Below are 13,894 nucleotides of genomic sequence, written 5' to 3'. Positions count from 1 at the left end.
ATAGTGAAAATATTTTCGTACCATTTAAGTCACACCGCTACATATTGTCTTGTATTTCTGTGATTTTTCATATTTATCGTCGTTTTTCTCGAAAACTATTAGTCGCAGAGTGAAAATGTGAAAATACATAAAATATTTCTTTTTAAAGGATCTACAACATTTATTTGAAGTTTTTTGTAAATTCTTATTATTTACTAAAATAAACATAAAAATCCATGAATTTTATGGGTTTTTTATGGTTTTCACCATGAAAATTGACTAGTCGTCAATTTTCACTATCATTTTCGTAATCAGCGCATCAAAATACATAAGTGTACGGAGCCTCAAAAGAATCCGCGGTTTATGCTATTCGGAACTCCATCCCAGCCTGACATGCAGGCAGACAGAGCCATACAGGCAGACACATTCGTAAGAACCTGTTTTGCGGTTTCAGGGGGTCTTCAAACGTGGACATTTGGCAAAAACTGGGTGTGAGGGTCATATTTTATACAAATCTAATACCTTCTCTGATGAGAATGTAAAAATTCTATTTTTAATGCATAGTTCTAAAATCTTCTCATTTATATGGCTTGTATTTATTAAAAATGCTTTCTGAATTTTGCATTGTTTTTAATTTATTCTGGAGCCATTTAACGCACAATTATTAAATTAGTTATCCTTTGAACTAAAACTTGTACAAGTATCAAGTCTTTGAATGTGATATTCTAATATTTTTAAGAATTAGGGCCTCAAACATGAACTATTTGAGAGTACAGTGTTAAAAAGGACAATTTTAAATCGACATAGAAATTTGCAAGGTGATAAATGTTATTCAGTATCATATGACGTAGTATCAAGTGACATTGAAAGCGAGTGGAGCTATATATTATCAATAAAAAATTTGATTTGTGTAAAAAAGAAACTTTTAAAATTAATGAACCGAAACTTAATGGTTTAAAAATTACGCGATGCCAAACTTCATTAAAATTTTTTAAAATATTTCTGTATGTTAGAATGTATAATTTAAAATATTATGTATTGTTAAAGTATTATGATTTTAATTGCATACGATTATAGTCGCGAGTAGAAAGAATGCTGGAAAACAAGAAGAATCCGGATTCTGTTGCTCGAGTAAGGTCGCTCATATAATTTATTTATTGTATCATAAATTTACGGGCAAATTCCGGAAATGCTCATCCAATCCATGATACTAATTAAGCACCGCACGTGACGACACTCTTAGTAAATTATTCTCGTAGAAAATTAATTTAATAACAGTTTGCTACTCTGAGGTGGTAGAATCATGCTTTTTTTGCGCTTTGATCTATATAGACGATGGAAATTCAAAATTCAATCTAGTACATTCAATTCCCGATATAAGAACGGTTTCGGGCATGACTTGCAGTAGCCTTGATCCTGAATCCGGAAAATCCAAACGTAAACGGGCAGGGTCGCATGAACCTTTTCTCTTGGATTTGGACGCAAGACGCAACCTGATGCAACTAATACGTTAAGAGTGCAGCTCTTATGCTGTTAATTAAGTTTGACTGAGCATCACATTTCTCTCGGTTCCACGGCTCCCCTCATAACGAAACGGCCGAGGACATCAATTTTAGGAATATCGTCAACCGGGAGTTCTTATATCGGGAGTGGAGTGTATTTCAACTGTTAAAAATGTAATTAAAAATGTATTTTGTAGCTTGTAATTGATTTATTTTATAGTTTACGAGACTGGAAGAAATTTCTCAAAAAGACCGGGACCAAATAGTATTTTTTGCACGGAGTCCTTTTGCAATATAGTAATTAAAACCAATTATTACAATTCATTTTTGAACTATTTTAGGTTTGCCAAACGAAGTAAGTGTGTTTTGGCAACAATATCCTTGGGTTTTGGGCGAAGGTCTATGCAAAATAAGAGCCTACGTATCCGAAATGTAAGTAAAACCATTTCATTAGATTTCTTCAATTTTCAAAAAGAAGGCCACTAGATATTTTTTATAAACGTTTTTGCAACTTATTGGCAGAATTCAGGACATGAAAATATCAAATTTCAAACTCGGATTATAAGTTCTATATGGTTCTATGTCTATAGGAACACTAGATTTTAAAATTAAGTAATTAAATACTGTATTTTTACTATAGTAATATATTTTTAAATATTCAATAGGGTGCACACAAAAGGTGTGTTTTTTAGTTTTGCAAGCTAAAATGGATCCATGTAACAGTCTTCAAGTAATACGTATTCCCAGTTTGAAAAAAGTTGTTTCGAGAAAAACGCGTTCAAAGTTTTACGAGCAATTAAATCCTTGAAATTTTGTAATCAAATTCTTTTTATGATCCTAAAGTATTGTTTAAGCCAAAACGAAAAGTCGATCTTTTCAAAATCCGACAGTGGTGTTACCCCTGAAAAAGGCCTTGAATTTTATAAAAGACGAATAAAATTCAGAGTTGTAATGTGGCCTAGAATAATATGCACAAGATTTCTTGTGAAGCATAAGGAGAATCATTTTTTTGAGGAATAAACTAAAAATGTCTGTACTCGGTTGCCAAAAAAATCTTCAATTTAGCAGTGCACGTAAAATACACATTTTTTATAGTTTAGAGCTTTCTATAGTACTTCAAAATGTATTTTTATCTAGTATTTACCAGAAAAATGTGAGCTATAGTTAATTAACGTAGATTTCGATGAAATTCTGCGTTATTGTAAGTTTTTCGTTTCGATCTAATTGAACATTTCATTTATAAAAATTAGGCTGGTTATAAAATGATTAGTAAAAATATGTTTAAAAGTAATCTGCCAATCTTTAAACTATAAAAAGCTTATTCTAAGCCGAATAACACCTACACATTTTTTTTGTTTATTAACATTTAGGGTTTTTTCTCAATAATTAATACATATTTCTTAGGGGTGAAGCAATTATTTAGCCTTAAATTTGTATTTAAAAATTGAAATTCAAGAAAATTCATTTTTTAACAACTAAAACGGCTTTATAAAATTATGGCAATATTTTTTCACCGAGAGGAAGAAATTTAGGCGGTATTTCTTGTAAAATTTAAAATCACACCTGCTTTCGGGCACTCTAATGTTCATCTATCAATTTTTTTCATTTACTTCTAATTTACTCCTTTTTCAAGGTCATCTTATGTATCTGTGTTAACGATAGTGGCATTTTCTTTGGAACGATATTTGGCCATTTGTCATCCCTTACAAGTAAACGCGATGAGTGGACTAAAACGCCCAATTCGATTCATTTTTGGTGCCTGGTCGATAGCCATGATCTCAGCAATACCGTTTGCTATTTATACAAAAGTAAATTATGTAATATACCCTCCAGGTAAGAAGTTAAACATAAATCCAAACTTTTAAGTAGTTCCAATAAAGAAATAAACTATTAAAAAAAATTTCCTCACATAGTAGTCCAGACTTTTTGTACAAGAAAGCCCTTTTTACGCATCTTTTTTTTACCTGCAACGCTTTATTTAGTAGTCCTGGTGCAAATTCGAATTTTTCCAGGAAAGACTACTACACATCCTAGGAATATGTTTTGAAAAAAACTTTCCAAAGGCGTGTTTACTTTGAATGAACATTTCCAGTTTAAAGCAAAATGTCTAACGACAAAATTAAACTAGGTAAAATTCGCGAAAATTAAAAAAAAAAAAGTTTTGCCTTCAGTCGGTGCCGACTTATGATTCTTCAACGAAACCTCATTTTTTTTAATTGTTTGAACAATATTAATTGAAGGAATTAAACAAAATAACATTTTTTTATTGTTACCATTACAAAGCTTTCTCTATGAGTCGATGATGACGTAAAAATAGTAAAATAAGATAAGAGGACTGGGAGGAGTAAAAAAATATTTTTTTGCAAACTAATTTCGAAGTACACAAGAAAGCCAATATAACGGAAGTTTCGGGGGTTGCCTCGCAATGGCCTTTCCATTAAATCAGTCATTGGGAACGTGAACAGTCTATTGTAAACTGGTGGCGACCCATTTTTTACGCTGCCACACACTGGCACACGGCTGCCACACACTGACACACGGCTGTGCAACTACGTAGGCCAGCTGTTTTTGGAATCATTAGATCAACCGGCCAGTATACAAGGCGTTCTTGTGCACATGTAAAATTTGAGGTATCCTATCAGAATAACATGTGACGCTAATATAATGGAAATTTCGGGGGTTGCCTCGCAATGGCCTTTCCATTAAATCAGACATTGGAAACGTAAACAGTATATTGTAAACTGGTGGCGACCCATTATTCACAGTGCCACACTGGCACACGGCCGCCAAATACTGACACACGGCTGTGTAACTAGTAACTACGTCGGCCAGCAGTTCTTGGAATCATTAAATCAACTGGCCAATATACAGGCGTTCTTGTGTACGCGGAAGACATCTTTTTTTATATATTTGAAATATGTGTGCCATTAACCAAATACAAGGAATTGTAATATTTTTGTTAATATTTTTTAAAATTCTAATTTGAAAACAAATGATTTTTTTCTCAAATATGGTTTTATATTATTTTATTTATTGAAAACTTTACACATAAAAATTGACCATTTTTGCACACACATAACACTTTGTTTTTATAGTGTAAAAATCAGATTACAGAAAGTTACGTAACATTGAGTGGTTGGAGAGATGATGTATTCTTACAGTCGCGTTACCCGGAGGGGGGGGGGGGATCATCCAAAAAGCATTACATAATACAGTACAAGTTCGATAACTTTCCAACTTCGGGGCCGTAGGGTTGGAAAATTCCAGGAATTGCAGACTTATCGGATGGCCTCTCTAGTAGCACGATATTAGGTGAGCGCATGCGTAAATCATGGGCGCAAATCATGAGCAAAATAGAACACGTAGTGGAAGAACCACAATTAGTGTGCGTGCCGTACGTGGGACGATGTTTTAAGGGGAGTGTACTCTTATTGGACGGCAAGTTATCGGACTTGTACTGTATATGGATGATCCCTTATTGAAGGAATCAATATAACTGGGAACAGCTGCCATTTATAGAAATGAAAGCAAATCTCAGTAGAACCGCAGTAAATCACACCTTTACTACGTCTCATGACCATGAGATGGGTGCCCACAGAGCACAACGACATCATAAGGATAGACCAGCGAGGCCCTTGTATGTTTGTCTTGAGGACACGGAGCGACCCAAGGATTCAGAATGCTGCATCCATCTCGCAAGTGTCTTAGCATATTTAGGTTTAATTTTGTCGTTGATTATTTCTAGCAAAATTTAAATTGGCTTCAGGATGACTTAATAAACCGCTTTAGCAAATACGCACTCTATCTATATATTAACTGTAAAAAATACCAGATGCCTGTACTATAATCAGAATGATTAAATAATGGTCCTTTGCTTTTTACTTCGTGTTACTAGGCAGTCTGATAAGTATCTGAAAATTCTAAGAGATGGCATTAGTATTCACTAATGTGAACCATTTTCGTCGAGCTTGATCCTTCAAATGACGCCTGTCAAAACTTCAGCCATTTATGTTTACGCATTTACAAGTTACAGCACTGAGAAGCGACTAACCTCCGAGTTTTTTTTAATATGGAAAAATCTGAGTTACCAGTTTTGATCAAACACTACTATCTTCGCAAGAAAACGATATCCGAGACCAAGGCCAAGCTAGATAAGTATTACCCAGACTCTGCACCGTCGATTGAAACGATTCATAAGTGGTTTACCGAGTTTCGTTGCGGCCGTACGAGCACAGTTGATGCTGAGCTAATGCTGTAGGCATATCATTGGAACGTGTGGGCAATATCGTGCATTCAGTTTTGGGCATGAAGAAGCTCTGCGCGCGATAGGTGCCGCGTTTGCTCACAGTGGACGAAAAACGAATTCGTGTGACAACTTCCCAGCAGAATTTGGCATTATTTTCGCGTAAGTCGACCGAGTTTTTGCGCCGATTCATAACCATGGATGAAACCTGCATCCATTACTACACTCCTGAGTCAACGCAATAGGCAAAACAGTGGGTTCCACCGGGCCAAAGTGCTCCGAAGTGTCCAAAAACGCAACAATGGCTCGGAAAGGTTATGGCCTCCGTATTTTGGGATGCACATGGCATAATATTCATGGACTATCTTGAAAAAGGTAAAACCGTAATCGGAGCATACTATTCATCATTATTGGACCGATTGAAAATCGAAATCGCCGAAAAACGACCGCATTTGAAGAAGAAAAAACCGCTTTATCATCACGACAATGCGCCTGTTCATTCATGCTTAGTTGCACAAGCAAAATTGCATGAAATCGGCTTCGAATTGGTTCCTCAGTCACCGTATTCACCAGACCTGGCCGACTTTGGCCAAAAAACGTCTCCGTGTTTCATTTTTCAGGGACTTATCAGACTGCCTAGTATTATAATTTATTTATGTAATAAGAAAATAATGGTTATATGGATTTGTATAACATTTTATGACTTTATTCGACATTATGAAAAATTTAATTCACCTAAATAAGGTCTTTATTTTTTATTTACTATTTTAGACTCTGGAATTAAATCGAAAAACTCAGCTTTTTGTGCAATGCTTCTACCCGATATGCCTGAATTTCCTCTTTACGAAATGAGCTGCCTAGTGTTCTTCTTCATACCAATGATTATCATTTTCATTTTGTACGTGAGAATGGGTTTGAAAATTCAGAATAGTACAGGGAGGTTCCTGGAACCCAGTGTACACCAAAATTCTATTCACACTGAATCGAAACAGGTTCAATCTAGAAGGAGCATCATTAAAATGCTGAGTAAGTCAGATTTTCAACACTTGTTTTTACATATTAGTTTTAAAAAATCCTTTATTTTTTCTTTCATTTATTTTAATATTGATTTAGAACTAAAATATATAGGTATGACGAATTCAGTTTTCGGGAATAACTAAAATTTTTGCAACTTTGACATTACTTTATATTTAATATTTGTAATATATTTATAAACACCACTAGAAATTCAAAGAAATTTGCAAACATGTATATTTCCAAAAGACCCCTCACCAAATGTACAGAAAATTTTACAAATTATGAAAACTTTGCATTGGAACAATTACTAAACTCAGCACGATAAATATTAAAGTGTTTAGAGACTACATTTAAGAAACTTTCTTAGAAGAGAATTCCTATACGGTGTGGATGAATTGCAATTACAAAACGTTTCTAATATATAGATAACTTCAAACTGTAATTTTTTTAATGTTTACATTTTTTACTTTATTTTATTTTTGAATTTTTTAAATACTGGATACCTTTTAAAACTAAAAAGTAAAAAGATTACTGAAGTTTCCAGTACACGTCAGAGAAAATACAAACAAAAATTTGATTTATTGAAACAAATATTCATTTGCTTCAAACAAAAACTGTTACAAAACTGTTACTGATTAATTCCTGTAATTCACTTTTTACTGCTTTTCACTGCTACAAACTTATAAAGAAATTTTATTTGTTTTTTTCTTGAATTGCCTTGTTCTGAAAAACATTTTAATTCGCAAAAATGTTTTGAAATAAATTCAAAGTTCGTATTTAAAATTAAGATTTTTTTTTCAGGCGCAGTCGTGATAATGTTTTTTATTTGTTGGGCACCATTTCATACGCAAAGAATCTTTTATGTTTATGGTTCAAATGCAGATTACTATCCGGACTTGAACGAATTTTTGTACATATTCAGTGGTTTTCTCTACTATTTCAGTACCACTGTCAATCCTATTCTATATAATGTAATGAGTTCACGGTACAGGAAAGCTTTTAAAGAAACTCTTTATTGCTCTTCAGCCTGCGAGAAAAATGGGGCTTCCAATAACGTTTCTAGATTAAATTCCAACTCCGAGAGACGTTCATCTAACTTCCGATCATCTATCAGGTGAATAACTAAGAAACCGTTGAATTAACTATCCCGATGAGTATTTGCGAAATGTTTTTTATATGAAAATCTTTTTTTATATCGCCGGGATTACCCAGTAGGCACAAATTTTGGCGATGTCTTTACGACATCGTTACGACATCTTTACGACAACTTTACGATATCCAATTTCCATGTAGTTAAGGTGTCTTTACGATATTGTAAATAAGTCGTATGATCTGTCGATGTCTTTACGATATCGCAAAGACACTGAAACGACATGGACATAGGATGTCGTAATGATGTCGCCAAATTTTGTGCCCACTGGGTACTTTTTCATTTGTTCTCCTTGTATTTATAAGCTTGTATGCCAAACAATACATAGATGGTTAGGCTTTAACTGAAAATAAACTTGTACTTTTATGTTGTTACTCATCATATTTGTTAAATTTACTCCAAAAAAACGATATAGGCTTTTAATTTATTATATTTGTCCATTTAATTATATTAAAAAGCTATTTTCCCCCCACTCAGGGGTAGAGACCGGCCAACTTTGGACTGTCCTAACTCACTACACTGAAAAAATTTTTTTTTGTAAACATCCACTGCGTTTTTGTAATTGTTTCAAAACCTGTAAAATAACTGCGTTCAAAATAGTGAACTTCCAACTATAAAAAGTGAAAACACCACATTAAATGCAGTGCTTTTACAAAATTTTGGGAATGTATGTGTAGTTATCACTAAATTAAATGTTTTTACTACTATACAATATGCCTTCTTGACACAACTTAAAATGAATTGATTGAAAATGACAATAATTTTTCAGATATACAATCGACCAGGCAAAGGAAATGTTTCGTTTAAATATGGATGGAGATGGAGAAGTCAAACGACGGGAAAATGATTTATTACATCCAGATGATCCTAAAGCCCAGGCTCTCCTTAGCAGTAAGCATTCTTCATTGAGAATGCAATCGAGTAATGCAAGCTCCACTTCTCAAAATCGATTTGCAGAATCTTTATCAACTGCCAGCAGTATTCTGTGATGGAATTAACTATTTTTTAAATTAATTTTTCATGTGTATTTTAGAAAGAACTTTGCAGCTTCGTATGAGTAATTTTAACTTTTTGATTAATTGATAACTATTTTACATGTACATACCAAATTGTTTATTTATATTGAAATAAATACCTTGTTTTCTAAATTATATAAAGCATTGCTGCTTGTTTTAGGTCAAATATGCTGATTAGCAAATCAAGATTTAGAGATTTTTTTCGTATTTCAATGTATTAGGACTTTAAGAAATTAATTAATATTTTTTTAGGCATTTTTGAACATGTAATTTACCTTGATGTTCAAGTATACAACATTGCAACTTTATTCTAATTTGGTTTTCACATACAAAAAAATTTTCTTTGGTTTTTTTTTTCAAAAAAAGTACCTAGTAAATTTTGACATATACTTAAATTAAGTAAATTATTATTAATCGATAATTTCGCAGTTAAAATGTTGGCAATTTCAAATAAGAAGGACTGTTTTTGAAAAGTATTTAAAATATAATTTTAGCAATAGATTCTTGACAAACAGTTTTTCATTTGAAGTAATCAAACCGAAACAGCAAATTAAATCACCCCAAATTGAACTATTCCGAATATTCCAAGGGCTTAAAGAAAGTTAATCTCACGATGAAATATTTAAAATGATAAAGTACGAATTTTAAAAACTTTAATTACACAAACTTAAAGTCGCCACTTTTATCGTCGAAAAAGATTTCCGGGTTTTAAAATTTTTTTCTCAGACATACGAATAAAAACAGTTTTTGGTAACTACAGACATCACAGTCAAAAATGCTCCGAAAACAGAAGAAATAGGATGCGCTTTCACAAAAATAGGAGAATAAATTCTCGGAAATAAAATTATTATATAGGTACCGTAATTAATTATATATGAAATTCTTCACATTCCAGATATTTTAAGTCGAAATATATTGGATTTTCAACGAAATAGTTGAATCTTGAACCCAATAGATGAATTTTCAACCCAAAGATGGGACGAATTTACAAACAAATAGGTAAGTATAAAAAGAAAATAAATTTTTAACCAAAAAATTGCATTTAAAACCAAATAGTTAAACTTTCAATAAAAATAGACGATTCAACGATAAAATATAGTTGAATTTTTAAGCAAATAGTTGAATTTATGAGTCAAAAAACATGAGGAAAACATGATTTTTAAATAAAAAATTGATGAATTTTCTATACTGAAAGATGGATTTCGAACTGAAAGGACCAATTTTCTGCCCAAAAAGAAGAAAATACAACAAAGCAGTTGCATTTTCTAACGAAAAAAATGACTTTTTAATAATATGGTTGAAGTTTTAAGCGAATATTAGTTGAATTTTCAATCTATAAGGAATTTTTATTTTACAAGACTAAAAAAAATTGCTACCAAAATTATTGAATTTTCAATCAAAAAGGATTAATTTTGAACAAAATACTTGTATTTTTAAACAGAGAGAATCAATAATTAAACAGGGATGTTTCTTGAAAACAGGGAAAATATAGCTGTAAATTTGATTTCGGTTCTTTCCTCTTTCTTTGTACAGTGAACTTTTGCCTATTTCAATTGCCGCAAAACGTAAATATGTGCGAAATTCAACTTTGGAGAGGCCTCCACCTTTACCGTGAGTCGTCGGGGGATTTTTGCTAAGCGAAGTTCATTGGCTGGCCCGGCCTCCTGTGCAGAAATGTTGGCATGGCCCAAGCAGGGCCCAGGCTTGGCAAAAATAGTCCCTGGCCTGGTGATCTAGCCGGGGTCGAGCTCGAATGAAACGCTAGATCTAACCAAGGCCAGGCTTGATCACCCAGCTTGGCCCAGGCTTTGCCCAGGCCTGGCCCTAGTTTATAATCGATTTCTTGCTGTTCTTTATTTGCTTCATTAAAAGTCGAAACTACGCAAAAATATGTTTTATATCAATTTAGGTTGACAAATGAAGTTACAGAGGTTCAAATCTAAAACATTTTCTCCATCCTAATTCGAATCTCCAAATTGTAGTATTTCATTCATTATCTCGCCGGGTTCCGATTCTTCTTCATCATTTGCATCATCAAAATCTATATAAAATAATTACCTAAGTTACGTCCGTTATATTTATTATATAATTTAAAGTTTTAAACATCATCACATCAATTAACAGCGTATTTACACTTTAGAATTCGACGAAAAAATGGTCTCAATTTGAGGATAGAAGTCACGTGCAATCTTAATGTGAAAATATTATTTATAATTAATAGAAGTTTTTACTTGCATTTTGATCACATAAGTATAGGATACTACCGATTTCTCGATGCCTCCGGACGTTTAGAGTGCTTTTTATTCTAGGAATTTTTAGCAATTCATTTAAATGATTGCCACTTTGTAAAGTTTGACACTTGCAAGTATTAGGTAAAAAAAAGTAGGACTACGCAATCTGTCGTCAATTCTAGTAACTTTTCCACTAGCCGGGCCAAAGCTCGATGCATTCCAAAATTTAAGCTAGGTCCAGACTAGGGGCTCCCAACCTGGCCCAAGTCTGGAACCAGGAAGAAAATTGGCGATTTCTGCACAGGTTCGTATCGATGCAGTATTTTTCAAGTGTTTTTGTTGAAGTACGAAAAGGTAATCGAATTTTGTGAGAAATATAACATTTCATAGAAATAGTACAATTTGTCAACCAAAAATCAATATAATACAATTTTAAAAAACTCAAATATTTCGCGGAAGATTGAGTATTGTGGCATGACGTCACGGACATGATAGGATAAGTGAAAAAGTCTGGATGTTTAGCATATTTGGTACATCTTGACGTTGGACTGCATACGCCTTTTTTTGGGAAAATATTCTTAACGTAAAAGTGAGTAATAAAGGTCCGAATAGTAATATTTCTCAAGTGTAGAACAGGCCCCCCAAGCTTCAATGCATTTTTGTGGGATAAAGTTTCTTTGCGACTTGGGTACGAAGTACTAGTAAATGTCCGGTGCGGGCACTACAATTTTCCGCAACATAAGCAAATGTGTCGTCAATGATAAAACACACACAAATCTGGCGTGATTTGGAAGAACACCATTAACTGCAAATCGGATTAGTCACCTGAAAGCATTTAACGGTAGGCGGCTCAAGGGACTTATCCGAAATGCAGTTAACGGTTTTCACAGAAAAACAGAACATAAACTTTACATCGATTTCCGACAAAAAATTCTCTGCAACAAAAATTAACTTCACAGGATAAACTTTACACAAATATCGGTTAAACTTTCTTTTGTTTTTCAATGACAAATCCATGTTTTTTGAAAGACGCGAATTTGGTTAAACAAAACTTTATCGCTCTAAAAAATTTCCTGCAACAAATTTTATTCTTAGTTTTTTCTGCGTTCTTTTAAATCACAGCAAAAGTGTACTATGAATTAAATGATGCTGTCTCTTTGTGAGAAGTAATAAGATAATATATGTATTAAAATAAATAGACTGCCAAGAATAGTCAAGATACTAGGCAGTCTGATAAGTCCCTGAAAAATGAAACACGGAGACGTTTTTTTGGCCAAAGTCGGTTTAATTTTTCAACACACTCTCCTTTTAGGTCGATACAGCGAGTCCAACGATTTTTTAACTTTTTGATACCGTCCGAAAAGTACTCGATCGGAAGGTCTCCAAAATACGCCTCAGTTTCAGCTATGAGCTCCTCATTTGAGTAAAAACGCTTACCGGTAAGCCATCTCTTCAGGTTAGGGAACAAGTAATAGTCGCTGGGGGCCAGGTGTGGTGAATACGGTGGCTGAGGAACCAATTCGAAGCCGATTTCATGCAATTTTGCTTGTGCAACTAAGCATGAATGAACAGGCGCATTGTCGTGATGATAAAGCGGGTTTTTCTTCTTCAAATGCTGTCGTTTTTCGGCGATTTCGATTTTCAATCGGACCAATAATGATGAATAGTATGCTCCGGTTATGGTTTGATCTTTTTCAAGATAGTCCACGAATATTATGCCATGTGCATCCCAAAATACGGAGGCCATAACCTTTCCGACTCATTGTTGCGTTTTTGGACGCTTCGGAGCACTTTGGCCCGGTGGAACCCACTGTTTTGCCTGTTATGTTAACTCAGGAGTGTAGTAGTGGATCAAGGTTTCATCCATGGTTATGAATCGGCGCAAAAACTCGGTCGGCTTACGCGAAAATAATCCCAAATTCTGCTGGGAAGTTGTCACACGAATTCGTTTTTGGTCCACTGTGAGCAAACGCGGCACCTATCGCGCGCAGAGCTTCTTCATGCCCAAAACTGAATGCACGATATTGCCCACACGTTCCAATGATATGCCTACAGCATTAGCTATCTCTCTCAATTTCACTTTTGGATCATTCAACACAACGAAACTTGGTAAACCACTTATGAATCGTTCCAATCGACGGTGCAAAGTCCGGGTAATACTTATCCAGCTTGGCCTTGGTCTCGGATATCGTTTTCTTGCGAAGATAGTAGTGTTTGATCAAAACTCGAAACTCAGATTTTTCAACAAAAAAAAACTCGGAGGTTAGTCGCTTCTCAGTGCTGTAACTTGTAAATGTGTAAACATAAATGGCTGAAGTTTTGACAGGCGTCATTTGAAGGATCAAGCTCGACGAAAATGGTTCACATTAGTGAATACTAATGCCATTTCTTAGAATTTTGAGGTACTTATCAGACTGCCTAGTACTTATTTATTACGATTTTTTGCAGGTGTAATTGTATTTCCTGCAAATGCACATTTTTCAAAGGTTTAGGTAGTTTGGACGTGTCACGATTTGTCAGATCCATAATTTCTCGAACATGTTTTTCCAATACACTCTTTTTAGCCTTAGGTTTAATTTTCATAAACTTGCTACCCGATAGTCTTAGGTAGTCTTCTATCTTATAAAAATCATTATTTTTAGGTTATCATAAATAATGACCTAAAAATAAATCCCGGCAAATTCCAATAAACCACACGACCCACACATACGTTCGGCGCTTATCACTGACAACATTCACGTTTGCGTTGAAGTTAA

At 33.9% G+C, this 13,894-nt stretch overlaps 1 protein-coding gene across 1 annotated transcript; it reads left to right on the top strand.

Annotated features, from left to right (window-relative positions):
• Nucleotides 1-1,373: 1,373 nt before the first annotated feature.
• Nucleotides 1,374-9,006, top strand: LOC117176522 (neuropeptides capa receptor-like). Its single transcript, XM_033366776.1, has 6 exons — nucleotides 1,374-1,416; nucleotides 1,823-1,913; nucleotides 3,115-3,314; nucleotides 6,496-6,750; nucleotides 7,543-7,855; nucleotides 8,661-9,006. The coding sequence occupies exons 1-6, from the start codon at nucleotides 1,374-1,376 to the stop codon at nucleotides 8,878-8,880; spliced, it is 1,122 nt and encodes a 373-aa protein (XP_033222667.1). The 3' UTR covers nucleotides 8,881-9,006.
• The last annotated feature ends 4,888 nt before the right edge of the window (nucleotides 9,007-13,894 follow it).

The sequence above is a fragment of the Belonocnema kinseyi genome, chromosome 7 (assembly GCF_010883055.1).
Source record: "Belonocnema kinseyi isolate 2016_QV_RU_SX_M_011 chromosome 7, B_treatae_v1, whole genome shotgun sequence".
NCBI lineage: Eukaryota > Metazoa > Arthropoda > Insecta > Hymenoptera > Cynipidae > Belonocnema > Belonocnema kinseyi.
This window is presented reverse-complemented; position numbering and strand designations above follow the sequence as displayed.

Bases quoted from the DNA above. Each gene is read 5' to 3' on its own strand.
- LOC117176522 (XM_033366776.1), top strand. From the start codon at position 1,374: ATGACTTGCAGTAGCCTTGATCCTGAATCCGGAAAATCCAAAC. The intron at 1,417-1,822 runs GTAAACGGGCAG...GAACTATTTTAG, and splicing joins TGAATCCGGAAAATCCAAAC to GTTTGCCAAACGAAGTAAGT. The intron at 7,856-8,660 runs GTGAATAACTAA...ATAATTTTTCAG, and splicing joins AACTTCCGATCATCTATCAG to ATATACAATCGACCAGGCAA.